At 40.8% G+C, this 22,027-nt stretch overlaps 1 protein-coding gene across 9 annotated transcripts in view; it reads right to left on the bottom strand.

Moving 5' to 3' along the window:
* dock4b (dedicator of cytokinesis 4b) overlaps positions 1 to 22,027 on the bottom strand; it is a 114,860-nt gene that overhangs the window by 34,935 nt on the left and 57,898 nt on the right. For all 9 annotated transcript variants that reach the window (XM_061029452.1, XM_061029453.1, XM_061029447.1 and 6 more), the window contains exons 13-26: positions 19,081 to 19,206; positions 16,389 to 16,513; positions 15,629 to 15,791; positions 13,521 to 13,627; positions 11,346 to 11,499; positions 9,942 to 10,039; positions 9,730 to 9,813; positions 8,766 to 8,866; positions 7,648 to 7,729; positions 6,493 to 6,663; positions 3,878 to 4,070; positions 3,076 to 3,212; positions 1,030 to 1,164; positions 406 to 504 (exon numbers count right to left, since the gene is read on the bottom strand). In XM_061029452.1, coding sequence (XP_060885435.1) covers positions 406 to 504; positions 1,030 to 1,164; positions 3,076 to 3,212; positions 3,878 to 4,070; positions 6,493 to 6,663; positions 7,648 to 7,729; positions 8,766 to 8,866; positions 9,730 to 9,813; positions 9,942 to 10,039; positions 11,346 to 11,499; positions 13,521 to 13,627; positions 15,629 to 15,791; positions 16,389 to 16,513; positions 19,081 to 19,206 — 1,775 coding nt within the window. The remainder of the gene's footprint in view (positions 1 to 405; positions 505 to 1,029; positions 1,165 to 3,075; positions 3,213 to 3,877; positions 4,071 to 6,492; positions 6,664 to 7,647; positions 7,730 to 8,765; positions 8,867 to 9,729; positions 9,814 to 9,941; positions 10,040 to 11,345; positions 11,500 to 13,520; positions 13,628 to 15,628; positions 15,792 to 16,388; positions 16,514 to 19,080; positions 19,207 to 22,027) is intronic.

Raw genomic sequence — 22,027 nt, 5'->3', positions numbered from 1 at the left:
AAAAGTAATAGATTTTAAATCTTAGAAGAGAAGAATCTCGATTTTTCCCACCTCTTATGGTAAGGGTAATGTTCAGACAGGGAGCCAGAGAGGCATTTGATTGGTACTTTCCATCCGGACCTCATGGCAGTGAGAGGTCAGACTTTTTACAGGATTACAGCAGCTTGAGATGAACACTCTTTTTTTCAGAGCACAGGATTTATTGATTGCTGTCAGGGTGTGAAGACCTTTCTAACAAATATAATGAATAGTGTATGCTGAATAAAATTACCAGCCCTACCTTCAAGGTATATATTCATCAAACTAACTATTTGAGTTAGTTTAGATACATCCAGGGGTAGAGAGCTAAAGATGCATTGCCATAGACATGTTATCAAGAGACAGAGAAGGATGTGTTGGTCTCACCCTCAGGTTGTCTTTGCTGCTGAATGCCTGCAGAAGCTGCTGGTAGTGTCTGTCACTCATCTGTCGCAGGAGGGCCAACAAACATGCCACAAACTCTCCCTGAACCGAAAAAAACAACAACACAGAAAGTTGACTGAGAATCACAACGTTGTGTTATGACCAGGATTATATTCAGTGTGTGTCCTAAGGAGAAATCAGCTCAGAAAAAAAAAACTTAACTATGGTGTTACAGAAGATGAGAAAATAATCACTGTGTTGTATTTACTTTACAGAAAGCCTTTTATTAACCTGCATTGGCGGTTGGTTAGAATTGGTGCACCTTCCACATTTCTTTCAGTCTTCTTCATAAGACAATGATGGCAATGACCATCTCATTATTACACACCTCACCATTTCCCTTTAGTGCTGTGCCGTATCATAAATCTTAATTATGGCCCTTAATGTTAATAATGTTGGTGGAATTATAGTCACCATGGCAGCAGCCCAATTTAAAATCTATAATTACTCTTGCACATTTTGTTAAGTCCCAAAACAATTTATAAATTAAAATCACACACACGATGCACGAGGCAACACACACACACACACACACACACACACACACACACACACACACACACATACAGTGACATCCTGGAACTGCAGTCTCATGGTGGGTCCTGCAGGCTGGGGCCGGTTGCTAATTTCCAGGATGGTCCGCAGTAAAACTCCCAGCAGGCTCTCTACGATTAGCTCCACCTCTTCTGAGACCACCGGCTCCTGCACAAAGGATAAAACACTCGTTAATTACAGCGCATGGGGACAGCACTTTACTTTCACTTTATTAACATACACAAGAAAAGAGGAGCCTCTTTTCTCTCAGGGTCATCCTTGAGATTCAAACGACGACTTCATTTCTCCTCCAAAGTTGCATGACTATTCACTTTAAATTCATCTTCATCAATTTGCATTCTTTTTTCTATTTTTTTAAGACACAACCTTGAACCCTGATCGACAGCTGACGTCAAAGATCCAAAGTATGCCTTCTTTGCCCTTTAATCTTACTTTAATCACAGTTTTAATGAGTCTTGAACCCGCCAGTTTGAGAACATAAAGAAAGTCTCAAGGCTAAGAGCGACATCTTGAAACTCTTAATTCACAGGGAAGGAGGAGAATGGAAAGAGAATAAAAGAAGGTGAAATACAAAGGAGAAGTAGACGGATAGAGATTAAAAGAAACTCAGAGAGAGTGGAGGATAAACTGATGGGTGTGTGTGTGTGTGTGTGTGTGTGTGTGTGTGTGTGTGTGTGTGTGTGTGTTTGTGTGTCTTTGTGTGTGTTTGTGTGTGCAACTCCCTGCAGTCTCTACCACTGACAAGACAGACAGGTCTTGGACAGAGCGATAATGAGAAGGAGCCTCAGACTGGCACATTGGCTGCCACTGCTGTCACTTCCCTTTACATGCAGTGCCAGTCTGTGTGTGTGTGTGTGTGTGTGTGTGTGTGTGTGTGTGTGTGTGTGTGTGTGTGTGTGTCTGTGTGTTGTCTGTATATGTGTGTATATCCTACTGGGCGCCTTTACCACTAGCTGCCCCTCTGGCACACACGGTTCAAGCCAGGCAACCCAAGCTGTGACACACATGCACAAATCAGACAGACAAACACACACACACACACACACACACACACGCACACACGCACACACGCACACACACACGCACACACACACACACAGCTCCAAGTGACTGCCACCTCAACAATGCACATTGCTTAATTGATGGGACTCATTACTGGACCTCACGGCTGCCAATGTCCTTGTTACCAAGACTAATTGACCATATACACACACAACAAAGCAATCTTTTATTGCAATGTATTGGCAAGGAAATTGCCTTAAGACTAATTTCTTGAGCTTTCACTTCCGTTTAAGTTATTTTTCCAGTTATTATGGTGGTAATTCTTTTGTACAGTCTTGTTGAACAGCATAGCAATTTATTTTAACTGTACGTGATAATGTTTGCTTATGAGTCACTAGTTTTTTATGTAGAGATGCACCGAGCTGTTTTTTTTTTATATAAATACATATGCACAGATCCTGATACTGATTCAGAATTGTTTTTAATCATAAATACTTGTGTTATTGTTGTTGTTGGCATTATCTAGCCTCAAAGAGATGCAGTAAACCAGGCACTGCATTGTGCTGGCTTAACATACAAACAGGAAGAAGCAACAACTGTCAGGTCTTCAAATTCAATCTTCTAAACTGAACTGTTAACTTAACTTGTAACTTTTGATCATGCAGAAGGAGGTCTTGTATGAACGTCGTCATGGAGACGATTTCAGGACACTTCTTGCAGTTCAGTCAGAATGTCTTCAAAGACAGACTGTGCGAGTTGAGAATGTCGAAAGTGGCCAATATAAGATCGAATCTGTCCCATCTCTAGTTTTATCCGAAGCTATGCTGAGCTAACTGGCTCCTAGTAGCTTTATATTTATTGAACAAGTTTGAGAGTGGCACCAATCATGAAATGGCAACATTTATGTTTATCATTGTACCTTGTCCCTTTAAAAACAAAATTAATTGAATAAAAATCTTCTCATCTAACTATTCCTGATAAAGTGTGTTTTAAACCATTTCCACACCAGAAAGGTTGAGTTGGACTTTTACAAAACATTACCCCTGCTTCACTTACCGCAGTGCTGATTTCCTCCTTCTTTAAGAGGGACAGCATGCTGGTGAGGATGCGTGCACACATGACCAGGTCTCTCTGCTCCTGCATGTGTGCCTGGAGGACCCGGAGCACCACGGGCAACAGGACACACCGCGACTCTGCAACGCACACAAGCAATTTTAAGTTGTCATACGTCAAAGCCATAATAATATATGATGAGTAAACACAGAAAACATCAACAGGGGAAACACACTTATCTTCAGCAGCTGTAATAGTTCTCTTCTGCTCTCATGAGTGATGTCACTTAAACATTATTAAATGTGTCTCAATGACAGTCTTTATGCTACTTTAATATGGTTTTGCACGAGGGATATGTTTGCTGCTACATGCAGCCTTTGGGAGCAATAAGAAGTGAAACTCTGACAGTTATCTGCTTCAGTGTACATCCCTTTAGTGGGAACAATTTAATGACATGAAGTCAGGTGCACTGTGGGGTCAAAAATTAGTGAAGGTGTTTCTCATTGACCACCCTGCAGGAGCGCACACCATATGGTATAATATGGACTAATAGCCTGTTGGACAAAATTCATGCAAACATACAGCTCTCTGAATATTGTCTGCATTATGGATGTGAATCTATGCGATCAAATCTGTTTGTTTGCCTCTGTGCTGTTTATTTTCCCTGTGTGTTTATAATCTGTATGCAAAGCGTTTGGGGTTCTTTGCTCACACACTTTTCCCTGTTTGGTTTTAACAAGCTTTGAGTATTCATATCAAAGTGAACATAAACTGTGCATATGTTTGTGTGCATGTGAGTCTTTACCTGGGTTGATGTAAAGCTGGCTCTCCACTGTTTTGGCAATGCACTGCAGTTTGACGGCCTCAAGGGGGCAGTCAGCGTGGACGGTGGTTGGCAGGCTGCCCAGCGTCTCCCTGACGAAGCCGGCCACCTCGCGCACTGTGAAGATCTTCAACAGCTCGCCGTAAACTAATGGGAATGTCCTCAGGAACACCGCCTAGGCAGATCAGTGAAATGTTTAATCATTCGGAGGCTAAATGGAACAGACACTGTGAATCCGTTATCTTATCTTTTCACAGCTGCGAGCGATCAAGTTGTAAATTAAAATGAGTAGAGCATTTTAAAACAAGGATCTGGATGTTTTATACTGTTTTTGTTTTATGATTTAAATAATTGTCCCCTTAATCTGTGTCGTAATCTTATAATGCACCATTGGTTTAATGGTGATTAGAACATAGGGGCGGCTGTGGCTCAGTTGGTAGAGTTGGTCGCCTCTCAACCGGAAGGTTCGAGGGTTCGATCCCCAGCTCCTGCAGCCACATGTCTGATGTGTCCTTGGGCAAGACACTTAACCCCCGAATGGCTCCCGCTGATTTGTCGGCGGCATATGAATGCATGTGAATGGAATTAATTCATTCTGATGGGACCTTTACATAGCAGTTTGAGAATGGGTGTGAATGGGTGGGTGCGATCTGCGATGTAAAAGCGCTTTGAAAGCACAAGCTCAAGACAATTTACAATTTACATCCGTTAAAGTTCAATTATCTATGTTCCCTTTCCTTGTATAAGATTTAAAAAAAACATGCACTTTTTATTAACACATGTGTTCATGCAGAGTTGTTTATTAGCTAAAACAAAAGTACACTTTTACTACCCTGCTGTGACTCTCATACTATCTGATATAACTGAATGGTTTGAACTCCAGCAGTCAGGGATTATGCACATTCAACTAAAAGGCGACCTCAGTGGGATTGCAGTCTGTTGCCAGATTTAACTCCTCTGTCTGATGCCATTTCAGATTCTCACTGCAGTTGAAAAAAAACATGATTACAAAACATTTAGAGAGATGAGTCACCGTCTCCCCCCCCCCCCCCCCCCCCTTCTGTTTACCTCCGTTTTTCTAGGATAGAAGGACCACTTTTCAGCACCACTTTGTATCACTGTCACAGGTGTTTACTTTTGATAGAAGAGCAGTTGGAGTTCAGCACCAAAACGATCTAAAGTAGAGCTAATTGGTGATAATTACGAGGGTTTAAGTGATTTCATGTTTTGAATAAGTATCAAAGCTGAACAATCTGTTTGGAGGTTCATCAATCAAAAGACAATCTTCCTTTTCAGATGAAACCTTTAGCTCTCATCTCTCTGAAGAGTTCATATCTAAATTAATGAATGACTTCAGGGGGAGAATCCTGCGTTCTTTGTTTTCAAAACTTAATGCTCAAGAATGATCTGTCCTTTCAGAAATCCTTCTGTACCTTTACTTCATGAATTAACATTAAAGATATCTAGTATTAAAAAGAACAAAATACAATAGGTTACAGGTACTAAATTATGCAAACATGGCATTGCTATCTGGGCAAGTTAGTTCGCCCGCATGCCGCAGACTAACTCGGATTAGCATTAGCCTGGCGTGCATCTCTCCACAGCTATTGTTGTGTCGAGAATACAGATTAGTCCGGCTCAGAAGTCATCGGAGGGATGAAGTGGAGCTTTTCGGATGGCATGGAGAGGTCATGGCTGGAATAGCTAATGTCACCCTCGTTCCCGATGTGTCAAAATGAGGTGATTTTTTTTTTTTTTTTTTTACAATGTGACTGAAAGAGACTGCAGGGCTCGAAAACAAAAGTGCTTGGGTTTTGACAACTCAACTCATTCTGTCAAGTCTCTTGGGAAATAATTGTTCACCCGAGCTGGGAAAAAAAGAAACCCTGATGTAATAATTGAAAGGATGATAGAACAAAAACACATGCTCAGGGTTCACATGGGAGTGAAAAACAAGGGGGGATAAAAGAAAGGGATTTTTCAATAGAATGAATACACACGGAAGTTACACGCAGGGTTTGTCTGACTTCAGCACCGAGAGCAAGCTGGGGTTTAATCGATTAAAAGACTACAAGGCTCTAATGGACTTAAGAGGAGCGATCGGATAAATGAGACAAATGAGAACACACTGAAAATACAATAAGGAAGAGAGAGAGAGAGAGAGAGAGAGAGAGAGAGAGAGAGAGAGAGAGAGAGAGGAAGAAGACACAGAAGCTACATGTGTGCTGTAAAGCAAAAAATGTAATTTCCTTTCACAAGTCAAGGAAATATAGACAGAAACCACACAAGCAGCTGTTTCTGGTGTGTAATTAGGATTTTAGCCTATTTGTTTTGGTCTTGTTTGAAAACAGCAGAGGCGGCTGCCCCGCTGTGCAGACCTCCCAGCAGAAAAAGGAAAAAAACTGCCACAGAATTTTCTATTCCCACTCAAAAACCCTCCGGCAGCATGAAATTCAATTACAGACAATTTCTCACCTATCACAGCAGCTTAAAGAGGAGTCCTCGAGAAAGAAAACATAAAGTGGTGTGAACAAGATTTTACACCACACGAACGAATGTGGAGGCTCACACACACACACACACACACACACACACACCTGTGTTTGTGCAACGGGGCTTGTGCCTTTGTTTTCCTGCGAGAGGAAGAAGCGGATGGACATGAAGAGCTCGTGGATGCACACTCGGAACTCCTCCTCATTCTGGCCTCCCGTGGCCAATGAGAAGAGCCGGCGAGACTGGATGATGTACTTGAAGATGTACTCGGTGGCCTGAGGGGAAGAGGGGGGAAAAAAAAAGAAGAATCATCAGTCATCATCTGTTTGGTCGTAATAAAGCCCTGCAAGCAAGTCTGCCTTCCTTCTCAGAGAGAAAGCTTTCATAAATGGAAGTGATTTTAAATTTGAGCATCTTTGAAAGCATTTCTCAAAGTACAGAAAACGTAAAGCTGGGAAAGAAATTCTATTTTAGAAGCATGTTTTTTTTGCCTTCTAGCAAAGTCTAGCTTACTCCTCCTGCTTCCTCTGAAGACGCCTGCCCTTTTTTAAGCTATATTGATACATATTTGCAAGTTCTAGCTGCTCAAATTTGAGGATTTGCTACTTTCTACGTTTTTTTTCTAAGTATATTTGTGTTTAACACAGATTGCAAGATGTCATTCAGAAACTTTACACTACACCTTAAGCTCTGAGAACTGTTGACGGGCAGTGTGTGTAATTGTCGTACATTTTTAGACAAAAAACGTAACCTATTAAAGGGCATGACTAGTCGCGGCACTTGTGTAAACCTGTTAAGTAGAGTTGATTTAAAAACCTAATCAAAGACATCTACCCTGCAAACATATCTGCAGTGTATCACTTATCTATTATTTACTGCATGACAGAGTAGCATTTACTTCTGCTGCAGAACATCTCCTGTGAATGATAAACGAGGAGGCACACTACAGGAGCCGCAGTGTGCTTCTCCAACGACGCATCTGCATGAGTCATTAGAATAATGTGATGTGGATTCCCAACACCGGAGGCATTTCTGCTGATTAAAATTGCATGCAGCGTAATAGATTGAGGAGGAGAATAATGAATGGTGGTGTGATGTGTTTGCTGCTGACGGGGTGGGGAGAAATTAGCGAGAGTGGCAGTGAGAGGGGGCAAAGTTTGTTTGTTTGTATTTCTGTGTTGGTGTACTTGACTGTGCGTCTGTTTTGATACATCTCTCTGGCTGCCTTTGCGTGTGTTCTGCATGTGCACATTCCTCACCTTGAGCACCTGCTGAATGTGATCCTGGTGTTCCGCGTCAACAATGCGGTCCACGTACCACTTCAGAACTTTGATCAGATCCCTTGAGAGGACACACAAGAGCACACTTGGTACTTAGTAGCATCACTCACCCCGAGCTATGTTGCACATAACATCTCTCGCAGGATTTGGCAAACAGATGAGGCAACGCTGCGTTTTGACTTGAAACACTTCATTACACAAAGTTTAAATCAACTTCAGAAAGAATCCATAAAAAAAATAAAATAAAATAAAATAAATCTTTGGATGGTTTTGAAAACAATTAAGCTGCTTTAAATGGCAGACTTCAGACCAATGACCCACAAACTCAATTACAGTCTGCTGTTGTTTGCTTCAGTTTCTGGAGAGGTGTAGTTTAGGATTAAACTCTTCAAATCTGAACAGATATTTCAAGAGACACTTCCTCTTTGTGCAGCAGAAGGCAGGTAACAAAGAGTGATTACTGAATGAGAGGATTTTTTCATTCTAATCAGTACTGAATGAGACATTGGGTGCCTCTTGTTCACTAAAAATAGAAAGAAAAGCAGTGATATGCATGCAGAAGATGAGTGGTAATTATTAAAGCTTTGACACTTTTAATAAAACAATACCACAGGTAATAGAGTTTAAAGCAGATGGTGATGGAGGCATTCTGTGTGTGGACGTGGGTGCATGCAAAGACTGAAAAAATTAGCAGAAGAAACAGCATCAGCCCCCTTTCTTAGCAGGTACAGAGAGTGTTAAGAAGACAGCCGGTGCGAACAGCAGGTTGTGAATATGTGTGGAAGTATGTAAGGAGGAACGAGGAGGTGATGAAGAAAATGTTCAATTCCTCTTTTTATCAGCCAGGGGGCACCCTAAGCATTTCATTGCCAACATCTTGCTTCCTCGACTAAATCACAGCACAGAGCTGAGCAGGGCTGCCTCCGAGCGCTGCCTGGTGCAGGTCAGCCTTTCTGACTGTGTGCTCATGTGATGCAGCGTGTCATTAGAATACAATACACACCTTCAGGCTGTGTTACTAACTGTACGCTCAAGGTGCGGCTGTAGCCGTGCAGAGCCGCACATTTAAAGAAGTGATATCCGGAAAGGTCACATACCTGTAGGACAAAGCTCCGGCAAAGTGACTCTCTATGTAGGTGTCCATGACTGGTTTGAAGTGCTGGAATTTGCTATCCTGGAGGAGGTTGATGATATGGACCTGGAAATAAAAATACAGTAAAAATGATTATTTATATTTTCTCTCATTTCATAAAATGTAGGAAATATTTCAGTTGTCCCTCTTAAGACGCTTCATGCTTGAAAAAAGTTACATAGGAGATTGTCTAAATAGCTTAAGCTTATCCTTACGACCTACACAGTGATGTGGTAAGACGTTCATTATATCATATGTCCATTTTTTAGAATCCTAGCTATCAAATACATCTTTCAAAGTGATGCTATGGCGTAAGAAAAGCGCTAAAAGCAGCAAATCAAAAATTAAAAGCACTTCCCTTCTTAGATTGTCAAATACAAAAGATGTGAGAAACAATAAAAATAGACATTAGCTTATTCGGGTGTCTAAAAATATATCAGAATCAAGGCCGCACGTGTTACTCTCTGTTTCCATTGTGTGCAGGTTGTTGTGTTGTGCTCAGAGTTTGTCTGACCACAGAAGATAAGTCCTCTTGTCAGACTTGTTGAATTGATCTCAAAACCACCAAAAAAGGAAACCTGATGACCACAACCGGGGCTCAGTAGACCTTTTCATCATTGATAACTTGCTGAGAGGAGAGAGAGAGTGTGTGTTCATGTGTCAGTGCGGGAGTGATGGAGAGAGAGAGAGAGAGAGAGAGAGAGAGAGAGAGGAAAGTGGGGATCGATCTATCAGCGCAGTGCAGCAGAACCAGCATGAGATTGGTTCAGTAGCAGTGTACTGTTACATCACTAGATCTTTCCATGACAGTGTGTTTGTCTTTTCTGTTTTCAGACGATATAGGACTGAGCTTGACATATGAGGAAAAAGAGAAAACAGAAGATAGAAAAGAAAAAAAAATCACCTGACCTTTAGAACAAGTTACTCACCAGAGAATCAAACACTTTGAGGCCGTATCTCTGAGAGCTTTCATCCAGAATACCAAAGAGAGTGTCCAGGGTGTCTTGTAGAAACTGTGGTGAAGCAAAAAAATTGAACTTTAAAAACACATGGACTCAAATCAAATAAAAAATGATCAACACTAGAAATGCCAGGTTAGCAGAACATATTCAGCGCAGACATTCTGATTGCGTGTGCTTACTTTCACAATCTCAGAGCCATCAATCTCCTTCAGCTTGGAGAGGCTGTCGTTGATCCTCTCGGGGTGGGCTCTCCACTTCAACAGGTCCAGCATATCACCTGAGGGAAGGACAAAAAGAGGGAGACAAGGAGGAGATAGTAAAAAAAAAAAAAAAAAAAAAAAAAAAAAAAAAAAAAAGAAGAGCAAAGAGCGCATGAAGTTAAAACAGAACGCATGTTTGACGGGAAAAGAAACGCAGGATTTTTGAGAGATATGCACCTCACAAGGCATCACCACACCCTTCAATTACAGCCCCCCAAAAAACTCATCTGAATCCAAACAAATGATGACATTTTCAAGTGCAGCGGGGATAACAAGAGATAAAAAGTGATTTTCCCTGAGCCAGGGTCCCCAGACATGCACATGAATAAAACATAAGCCTCAAGAAGAAAGTCTTTTAGATGTCTCTTTGGATTCGGTTCAAGCAGAAGCGTGTCTCTTTCTCGCAACTTAAAGTGTGAGTTTGTCTGTGCGCGCACGTTTGTGTACGTCTATTACAACACAAGCTCTGCAATATGACTATAATCAAATCAACAACAAAATCAAATGTATTTGGGATATTAGCAGCCTGTTGCAAGAAAACTGTGCCTGTAGCTGTTCTACTTCCTAAAACACTGACAGTGTCTGGTCAACTTTCAGACTACAAATCCTTCTTTGCTGCACATGTGATATAGCAAGTTGGGGCTGCACGGTGGTGCAGTGATCCTGGGTCAAATCCCTGTCAGGAAATAGCCTCTCTGTGTGGAGTTTGCATGTTCTACCTGTGCAGGCGTGGGTTTCTCTCTTCCTCTCACAGTCCAAAGACATGCTCGTTAGGTCAATATGTGACTTTACTGTAGGTGTGAATGTGAGTGCAGCTGGTTGTCTGTCTCTATATGTCAGCTATGTGATTGCTTCCTATCGCCCAATGACAGCTGGGATCGTCTCCAGCCCCCCGCGACCCCAAAAGGGCAAAAAGCGGTATAGATAACGGATGGATGGATGTTCATAACTGTATAACACATAATGTTCTCAGCCTGCTGAAATAAGACTACAAAATTACATTCTCACAAGCAGATTCCTAAAAGCAGATGGATTAGTATTTTCAATTATGAGAAGCTAATCCATTCACGCAGCCTTTTCAAAGTTTTTGCCACATATTCGAATGGTTCAACTGGATATGTCAAATTCTTCATCCCTTCCCCCCTTTTTAAAAACTTTTATTTTTAGCTTTCTGGAAAGTTTTGAAATTAATTTTTGGCACTAAAATGTTCCATAAAGAATCAGCTAGTGTATTCTGGTTTCTCCAATGTGACGTAAGCCTATCAGCCAGAAACACCTCAACCCAGCGAGCGGCCAAAATGTCAATCTCCGAGTCTTGTTTACCATTCTGTGTGAGCTTGGTGGAGCAGAGGAAGCTGGTGATCCAGAAAGACTCTTTGGTGCCTTTCAGAGTCTGGTTGTTGGACGGGAGGTTGGCTTTGGAGAATGGCTGCTTCAGGTAGCGCGAACAGTCTGCCAAGCTGGTGTTCTCCTCACACTGAAGGAAAGGAAAAAGGAAGAAAAGATCACATTTTGTGAACTGGCACAGGAAAAGGAAAGAAGAGGCTTCAAATTATGCTGAAAAAAAACTGCTTCACTTTCTGATCTCACACTTTTTTTTTGTTCAACAAAACACATAATCAATAACATAACCTTGGTGTTTATTTTTGGATTTTTAAAGTGATGTTTTAATGCTCAGCCGAGGCAGTTTGAGCTCTGAAGCATCCACACACTTTGGACTGATTCTTCCGTTTCTATTTTAGGTCTGAGGAGAAAGTAGGCCATGCCAGCTTCATTGAGCTTTTCAGCAACTTCCATCTGGCATAAGAGTGGGGCCTTTTCCCCCCTCTGAGCGCTGGGAACACACCAGGCAAACAGAGTTGTCCTCTAAAACTGGCAGGCTCAGGTTAGGGGGATGTTATGAAAGACTAAATCTGGGAACCTGACAGGGAAAAGAAGGCAATAAAAAGAGGAGTTTTTGGTGTTTTGAAACTGTTAAAAAACTGTAGCTGACTTTAAAATAAATAATCAGTCGTTGGGTCACTGTTGTGCCTCACTGCCAATAAACTGTATGAACCACCTTTTTCTGTCCTCTGCAGAGCCTGAGGTTTATGCAAACACCCTCCGCCTGCAGCTGAGGAAAAGCATGTAGTCTGCAATTATTCTGAAATTACACCCAAGACGGTCTTGCAGAAGCTTTAAAAAAGTGGGTGCAGGACATTTTATTTGTTTAGTCTTTTGATGTGTGAAAATCTGAATGTGTGTGCAACAAGAAAAAGAAGGTCTGTAAACTGCAATAAAGGGACATAAAAGTTGTGCTACATGCAGGGATAGTGGTAGATCTGACTGAAAAGAAAAAGTGTTTGCATCAAGTTCAGTGCAAGCTGACTATTACGCATGCACACAATCAAACACTCATACATTAGCAGTCCCTCGCGGTTAAGTAACTGGACATTACTCATTGGCTGGTCAGCCTGTAATAAGAGTGATGATAACTGTTTGTCAGCCCGTGTGATAACAGACTTTTTTTTTTTTTCCTTCTATTCATAGCAAATAATGAACACAATCGTACACAGCATATAATCACATCAGATGCAGCCTTGGCAACACCAGTGTGATGCAAAACAGTGAGTGAGTTCACTTAAGAGAAAGCTGGGCCACAATTCACCAAGGAACAGAATGACAATGACACTTTTTTAAACCCATCTTCAGTGTGTGTTTTGTTTAGAATTGCATGTTCTAAGTGGAGTTGTTCCAATACTGTTACCACTAAATGAAATGCAGCGGGTAATCACAAGTTTGCCTGTCAATTTATCGATTTAGTAACATATTTTATCAGTGCCCCAAATATGTACTTTTCTCACACTGAGACTTAAACGTTCAAGCAGAGAGAATCACTCCCATGATTCCCCGCCAGCCTCATCAACATGTTTTGTTATTGTTTTGATTGAGAGCCCCCTTGTGGTGGAATTTACATACTGTGCATTTGATACAATCAGATCCATACTGGGTCAGTGGTAAAAAATGCAATAATATGTATGTTATGTTCATTATGAAGCCTCAGTACAAGGAATCTGAATGGATACAAGTATCCATATATATGGATACTTGTATCCATTCAGATACAAATTCTTTGTAGTCTATTCTTTGAATACAAAGAATTCAGTATATATACAAATATCGGAACAACTCTCACTGATGTTGGACTGTTAGGAACACGGATAGGGGCCAAGTAACTGGAGGTATCAGATATAAATGATTGCTTTTTTTTAACTCAGGTGATAACACTTCATCCAAAAAAAAATCTTGTGAGTGAAAAAAGTAAAGACGCACTGAACACAGGGAAAATATCCAATCCTCTTGATTCACAATGAGACTCAAGCTTGGACGGAAGTACACATCAATGTGAATATTAAGCATTGTACATCTGCCAAAAACAAATATCCCGCAGAGCACACGATACATTCCACTCAGTGTTGTTCAGTCAGAGTGTCGGTGGTGAGGGTTTGCAGGTTTTACCTTGTGGATAATGAGCTCATGGGTGCCATCTGGCAGAGTCCTGCCATCTTCCTGCATCAGAGGCACAAAGGAGTAGCCAAACAGTTTCTTCTCTCCCTTGTCTTTAGCTGTCAAACAACAACACATGGACATGATATTGAATCCAAAATACACCAGCACAGACTGCAGAGACAATAACCAAAACAATGGCTCATATTATGAAACTGGTTATGCAATGCTAATGAATAAGAACAAGTGGATCTGATGCTCTGACTTTAGTACGTGTATTAAACTAGGAGAAGAAAAAAGTACCACAGTACATTCTGGAGAGAGCATTAAGTCATCTGTAACCTTAAAGTGGTATCTTTGACCCATGACACCACACCCAGTGTCACTGCTGGGTGTGGTTCGAATCTGTTGCACTTTTAACCACACACCCCAATGATTTCAGAGTCTACAGAACACACCCTTAAGTACCCTAACACACAACTTCAACCCACGAGCAAAGAGCAAGAGTAATAGTTTCGCTTTGAGCGTGCCGGATTATCGACGCTGCTGTGTTTCCCAGAAGCATTTCCAAAAGCATCATTTGCATTATGAACACATGTAGTCTGATTTATATTCTGCTTCAGCAAATAAAGTGCTAATGTGTGCGCAGCGGGAAGTAGCAAGAGTAGTGCTGTTATTTTCCTTTCAGCGCAACAACCAGTGATTCATTTTGGGCAGCATCGACCAGTCTTCTGTGAGTGTGTGTGTGTGTGTGTGTGTATGTGTGTGTGTGTGTGTGTGTGTGTGTGTGTGTGTGTGTGTTGTGTGTGTGTGTGTGTGTTGTGTGTCTCCCGGGAGAAGCACAAGTTGAACAGAATTAAACCCAGAAAAATGGTACAGCACCTTGGCCAGTTTGTAGCTTTACTGTGATTTTGTTTTTACACCAGAGAAGCTATACAAGACTCAAGAATGTTCACTTTTGCTTTTTGACGTTTCTGGGTGTTGTTTTTTTTTTTTTTTTTCAGTTTTCCTGATCTATGACCCGTCACAGTCTTGGGAACACGGAGATTTAGAGAGATTAAGCTGCACTTTAAATTCAGACTCAGCTATGCTTGGCATATCAGACAGAGGTTGATGTATGATATATCTTGAAATCATTTGACCATATACTCTGTTATGTAGAAAACTTAAACATGTTTGGGGCTTTCATGGAAGTCAGACTTTAAAAGACTTTATTTATGCTGTCTAATGAGTGGAAAACAATAACAAGCTGCTCTTACAGCAACAGGAGTTTCACCAATATTAAAGCAATTATGCTTCATTCAACAGTCATCTATAATAAAACAGTATTTTACACTGCTGACGCCAGCAGGCTTTCACACCGTTTCCTTTAGCACCGTTTAGGAACACAAGACTCCCCAAAAACAAATTAACAATTACTGCTGCTGCATAATGACTGCAAAAAAAAAAAAAAAAGATTGCATTTAAAAGCATCTTCAATATTTTCTGGTAGCGCCTGAGTGAAATGAGAGCTTCTTGCTAATCATATTTTTTTCCAAGCAGGTTGACTCCGAGCTCTAATAGCCTGTGTTATATGGTCTCCTCAGTCTGGTGTCACCACAGGATTAAATTGGGCTCTTGATAGGCACCACTTGGGTAGCAATGCTAGCACTGCCAGCAGTAATAAGGCAGCTATATCTACTGCACACAGCCATGCAGCCTCTCAGCTTGGCTGCAAATGGCATAATAATATCAGTGTGTTATGAGAGAGGAGACTCGGTGTTCTCCCAGCAGCCCAGACAGAAAGAGGATGGGAGTAATATGTTGGTCATAATTTCAGTTTTGTATCATTAGAAGGTGAGGAGCATAATGAAAATGCTTAAATAAGAGCACACTTGTTCACTTGGACATTGTCAATTTTGGTTTGGCAGAAGCCTGAGGGCTTTAGGGGTTGGCAGATTCAAGCAGATGGGGAGTTAAGTGCTTGTTTTGGCTACACAACAACGCCTCTTTACCTTTAATTGCCCTGGGTAATCAACTGCAAATAAAGCATCACCTCAGGCATTCCCAGCTGAACAGCAAACAGCCTGAAAGCTTTCCCAGAAAAATACAGGCTACCCCACTATCCCGTTCCCACTTACTGGAGCAGTGTCTGAACTCAAAACGGACGTGAGAACCCCGGAACATGTCCACAGGGATGGGCAGCTTGATCTGCTCCGCCCAGCGGGGGCTGTTGTTGTGGTACAGAACCAAGGAGTGGTACTCATCTGCTCCTGGTTCACCAGAGCCGGCCGCCACATGACTCTGTGATGGCAGAAAAAAAAAAGAAGACTGAATTTAAGTGGGAGAAAAGAAGGTAGACAGGAAACAAGAGGTGAGACTCAGGGATGATGGTAAAAGCAAAATTGAAAGGAGGACTTAAACATGGAAGATTAGGATTATATTAAAAACTGTTACACAAATGCCAAAATATTGACGATGACATATTTTGCATGTGTGTTTTAATGTGTGTCAGAGGGCCGTGTGCGATGCGGTGGCAGCAGCAGCGGCAGCAGGGTTATATTCAAGTCTATTTTCCGTCCAAGGCCAAGGCAGTGCAGGAAACCACAGACACAGACTGTCACAGCGCTGCACCAGAAATGGGCAGCACACTGGAGAGACACTTAGCTCTCATCTAGGTCAGCAATATTTAAATGAAGGGTTTAGCTCCAAAATAAGACACCCACTTTAAGAAAAAAAAAAACAAGTTAACTAAGAACTTAAATGCTTTGTTTATTACCCTCAAAGAAGTGTTCAGAGCTAAATTGCTTAATTTTGTCTTGGACATGTATGGGTCTTACTAATATGAGACTTAACATCTTCGGCATACAGTTTTAAATAAGATATAAAAAGGCTTTTTACCTTGAGGATCTGTCCATCAATATCCAGCACATAGACAGTGATCTCTACATTCCTGGCGACGCTCTTTCCTCCCTTCTCAAACTCGCCTTTTTCCAGCGTGACATAAAGGTCATTCCTCATCTCTCCTGCAGGAACAGGAAGGTCAAAGAGGCAACAAGGCATTGATTAGGCACATCAGAGAACATTACTAATGATCTCTCTGCTGCTTTTTGACAATTGTTTGTGTAATGCTTTATGACAGGGGTGGACAGCATTTATATCAATACCATTGAAAGTCCCCATGAAATGAAAAACACTTTTCTTTCTCAGTTTTAATCCAGAGTTCCTGTATTAAAGTTCATTAACTGCAACAAATATTTCAATAAAGCATCATCTTGAGCATTTTTAGATTAAAAAAAAAAGAAAATCTCATTCAGTAACGATTCAAATGTCTGATGACTCATCCTGCACTCGGGGCGTTCAATAATTTACCGATCAATTAAAAAGCTTTGTTGAAGCGAATGATCTAATCAAATTCATCCCAATGTTATCCCACCTTCTATCTTGTTATTGGTTCTATCCTGTTTCAGTGTAAATACGACAGTAAAATACTCTCAAAGTTTTGTTTCATGGGGACTTCAGCAATATACCTCCTGCTAATCTGAGACTTGTTTTCAGATCTGCTGGGTAGCTAAAATCATTTTTTTTCTCAAATTAAAAGTGTAATAAAGAAAAAAAGTTGCAAAGGCATCAAATTCACATACCTTTGTCTGCGCAATAAAACATCAGTATCTTGCATCTAAACAATTCATTTTTGCACTTTAGCACTCTTGCTCAGTAATAAAGCCATATTCTCTCAAAGCTTGTTCTGCAATCTGTATAAACACATTACAGGAAGTAATATTCTACATCTACCCTTTTTGTTATAATTGCACCTGTATGCACAATGACTGGGCCAGGCGCACTTTTAATGTCCTTCTGTAAGGGAAGTCAAAGTGTTGCAAAGCGCTCTGAGTGAGAACCAGCTTAGGCCTGTTTCCTCTGCAGCCAGGCTGTGGTCAGACACATTGTAAAATCGTTTCTCTATATAACCTCTGCGACTGTGTGTGTTAGAGCGTGTGTGCTAATCATATCTCTATCTCTAGGGTCAACATTGATTTTCTGCTCTTAACAACAGTAACCATAGCAACTCGGGGTATTCTAAATCAACTCGTACTGTACCCGCATATACACACAAAGAGTGCAGGAAGGGAGACACACACACACACACATACACACATACACACATGGGGGCAGTTTCTTAATGCACAATAGGAAAAAAGGAAGTGGAAAGGGCGGGGCTAGAGCAGCTCAAGAGGGAAAATGAGGAGAAAGACAAAGTCGGATACCAAATCCAGAAAAGAGAGATATAAAAATGGGGGAGAGACTGTTTCCACAGCCCAAGGGCAGGCTTACACAGAAAAGGGTGAGAGCGCTCAGTGTTACGGCTTTATAGTCAGACAAAGACAAAGAATGAGACAGTGAACATAAATCTGTGTTAGTGAGGCGCTGGGGGACCCAGAGTCTGTGATTATCCGTGTGACCAGACAAGCACACCTCACTCCTTTTAAAGAACTGCTCTTCTGTGGAGGAAAGTAGTCCCTCAACGTCCAGCTCTCATGAATGAATGAACAGACAAAGAGTGAGAAATGCAGACTCTACCTTCTACTGCTGGACTTTTTCCACAATACGTGTAGATATAAGCGCACCCTTGTTTAATCTTACATGTAAGTGGTTGTACATTTGTAACCACGGCAACAAGACCCCATCCAGGTTAGCCTGAGGGTCTCTGCAGGGGTCTGTGTCATTAAGAGAAGAGGCTTTCTCAGTGAGGCCTTTCTACCTGAGACAACCTGAATATTTCATCTCTCTGAGAGCACCCTTAGGTGGAATTTAAATATCACTGTCACGCAATAGGTAGGGGTGTCAATTGTTACCTAGGCAACTACAGGTGATGCAAGGCGTGTGTGTGTGTGTGGGGGGGGTTAAACAGAAATCAATGTTTTATTACTTTTACTGACTGATATCAAACACACATCTGAATCCTATGTGTTTCAAGGTATGTACCCATGCATGGGAAATTATACATTTTTTGTTTCCAACAGCAGTGCCAGCAATTTATGTGAAATAAAATGCATACATTTTTATGGCCACCGCTGAACCAAAGGCTAGGAACAGCTTATGACCAGTCAAATGTGTTTTGAATGGGTCGGATAAGAAGAGAAACAGACACAAGCGAGGGAAAAACAGACACAAGGGAGGGAATCTTCAAATAATTTAGGACGACTTCAGCAGGAATTAGTTTGACAATTTTTCACACTCAAGTTAAGTTTTCAAAAAGTTAAAGCCCTGACTTCACTGAATTGTTTTTATCCATGTTCAATCTTCATCTTACATTTTCATACAGCAGAAATAAGCAAAATAAAAGTAAATATTGGATCAATCTTGATCAAGCAAGTAAGCTGACCTCTTAAGAGTGCAGACATAAAAATACTAAACCAACATAGGACCTAAAGAGAAGTTACTTCTGTTGAAACACACACAGTCAGCTGACATCAATAGTGATCTCAAATCTCATGATGAGTGTAGTTCTTAAACATGTTAGAAGGCCCTAAAAGCTACAAATAACTTGGTACCATATTGCTTCTGCAAGTGAGCTTTTGAATGGTCCTACCTGGCATGATGATATCAGAGAAGCCCAGTTTCCTGGTGATGGACACACCCCGAGTGAAGAGGACCATGTATTCCCGTCTCAGCTGCTCTATGTCCCCGTGAAGAAGCTGGAGAGCAACCGCAAGACCTTGAAAAAATGAAAACAACCTTACTGAGGGATCATATGTTACAACCAAGACGTGGCCTTGGTTTTTTCTACAGTATATTAAAGTCAAAATATTCCCTACACCATAAACAATCTGGTATAGGTGAGCACAGTTTCATAAGGGCATATTTTCAGGTTTATTAGAGCCGCATGGACTTTCAAACTCGACAAATAAAATTATATCGCCGCACTTATTTGTATGGAAAGCAAGTTGACGCCCACAGATACATAAAAAACAAATGCAAACAGCTTGTGAGTCATCCACAGCACTTTAAAAAAAGGAGGATATATATCCTTCATAAAGGCTGTCATTCAAATCAATAATCTTATGCAATAACGTCAAATGTCAGCATGGATAAATTAAAGCACAGATTTATTAAAAGAGCTCAAATGCATCTCCTTGCGTTAGTTCCTGTTCATGCTTATGTGGAGGAGAAACAAAAACAGAAACAACCAAACAGCAAGGGAGTGAGTACTGTAAGAGAAAAGATGATGATGATTGTTATTATGGTGGATGTTTTCTGGAAGGTTGGGAGGCGTTGGTGAACCGGTTCATTAACTCAGAGAGGTTTCAGTCAATGCAAGTCAACAAAGCGACGTGACTTGTTTGCAAACCCTCTCACAATATGCCAGAATATATTGCAATGCAAAGGAATACAGAAGAAAAAAAAGGCAGTGAGAAATAAGGGCTTTATAGATTTTTCAGGTTCTCAGGCTTTGTGCAAAATTGTGTATAAGACAGACACAAAGTAAAGCCTTGTTTTGTGGTTTTTAAGACTTGTTATTTGATCTACCCAAAAATAACTGTTGTGGATCTTGCGCGACAAAAAACGTCGGCTCTGAGGATAATGCTGTAGCTGCAAGTATAACGTGTTGTTTTTGCTTAAAAGTATTTTTTAACAACTCTATTGTTAGCCTTTATATTACATATATTTATAATGAAGACATTACAATAAATTCAGCCACTATGCTTGAGTAAGTATTTTAAAGTCATTTTACCACACAAATGAACATGAATTCATCTCGAGTCTAAAGCAAACACTACTGCTACTATGTTACCTTAAGTAGGAGATTTAGCTGGAGGAGCTGTTCTTAATCTAGCAATAAATAAAGATTTCAGCTTATTAAGGCACATATAATTATATTATTTACAACAGCATATTCTGTTCAGCTTAGATTTGCCCAGGCTACTTAGCATTGTAGCTTCAGTTTTTTTAATTAGCTGCTTCCCTGCAACAGAAAGCTGATTTAGCATGCACAAGAATGCATATCAAACCAGAGAGTAAGCTGACTAACACTACAATGCTAAGTGTAGCCTACTAAAACTGAGGCCTATTTGGAACTTTTTTTAAACTTTCTAAAGCAATATATGATGAAGCTAAATCTTTAACTATAGGCCTATGGGGTAAAAAAAAAAAAAAAAGTACTTAGATGTCAAGATGTCAATTTATCAAAGCATATCTTTCAATTATAGGTCACAGCCACATAAAAATAAAAAAGTATATTTTAGTTTAAGCTTTAGCTAAGGCTACAGTAGCTAGTAACTAGCTTACACCTGATACAGTGCTGTAGGTTTAGCCGTCTATTCAGTTGTTTCTCTGCTCTCTTTAAGCAGGCTCTAATTACATTTTTATCAAAACCAGAGAAGTTACTATGGAAAGCTGCAGGAACCAAAGCTTGATGTTTTTTTTCTATACCAATGCTTGATACAACTGCCTCATTAAGCCATGTTAGATGGAAAACATAGCCTACAGAGATTTAAATTCATCAAAGCTTTTAACTGAAGGTAACAGCCGCCGGAAAATAAAAGTAGGCTACCCTTAAGTAGTAGCTAGCTTACATTAAACTGATCAGTCCAGTTAGCTGTTTCTCTTTAACAGAAATGTAACACTTCTCTGCTCTTCAACCATGACACCTCCAACTCAAAGTCAAAGAAATATTTAAACAGTGGAAGGGTCTAAATAATTCAAAGATAAAAACCCCACAGCGCATCAAAAGTTTGTTCATCCAGGCACAAAAACCTAACGGGAAATGAAAGGAGACTCCCATTGGGTTCACAGGGAGTTTTTTTCTTACCCAGCCTAATGAGCCTTCCCCCTTAAAGTGGAGCCTTTGGTATTAAAAACACACATAACCGAACACACACACAGACATGGACAGGCTCTAAAAGCTACTTCAGGGCTACAATTACACGAGCCAACTTCATTACTATTCCGCCTGATAGATGTAGCTGACGCTGACAAAACACACCCTCGACCTCTGCTGCCCTCAGCCCACCCAGCCAGCCTCTTCACAAACTCAACAAAACAGAGGAAAATAATAACTCAAAAATACAAAACAGTGGAGTTGTCGCAGCCTCTTCTGTCACTGCCTACGCTCGCATGGAGGTGGGAGCCAAATTATCTACCTGACCTGACTCATACAGAGCGAGGTTCTTATGAAATCACAGCCATGGACTACTGGGCAACATGTAAACAAAAATAACATTCGCCTCTCATCAGCTAGCTCTCTTGTCTTTCAAATTCGATTACCCACAAGGCCCCCATGCCCCTCAAACACAAGAAAAATAAGGTAGTCATTAGTGTACATGTGAACTGTCTCCCCACATAGATTTTCTCTCTGCCTCTTTGTTTCCTGAACATGTTCTTTATACTTTAAGGGCAGAGTATCCATCTCTCCCCTGCTAATTGGCAGCTAATGAGAGACTTCTGGCTCACTGCCAGGCCTCTTTAAAAGCAAGACAACTTCAGATGCACACACTTGTACAAAAGATGGCATTGTGCAATGTACACATATACACACA

This window comes from Labrus mixtus, chromosome 22 (assembly GCF_963584025.1).
Source record: "Labrus mixtus chromosome 22, fLabMix1.1, whole genome shotgun sequence".
Classification (NCBI taxonomy): Eukaryota; Metazoa; Chordata; class Actinopteri; order Labriformes; family Labridae; genus Labrus; species Labrus mixtus.
This window is presented reverse-complemented; position numbering and strand designations above follow the sequence as displayed.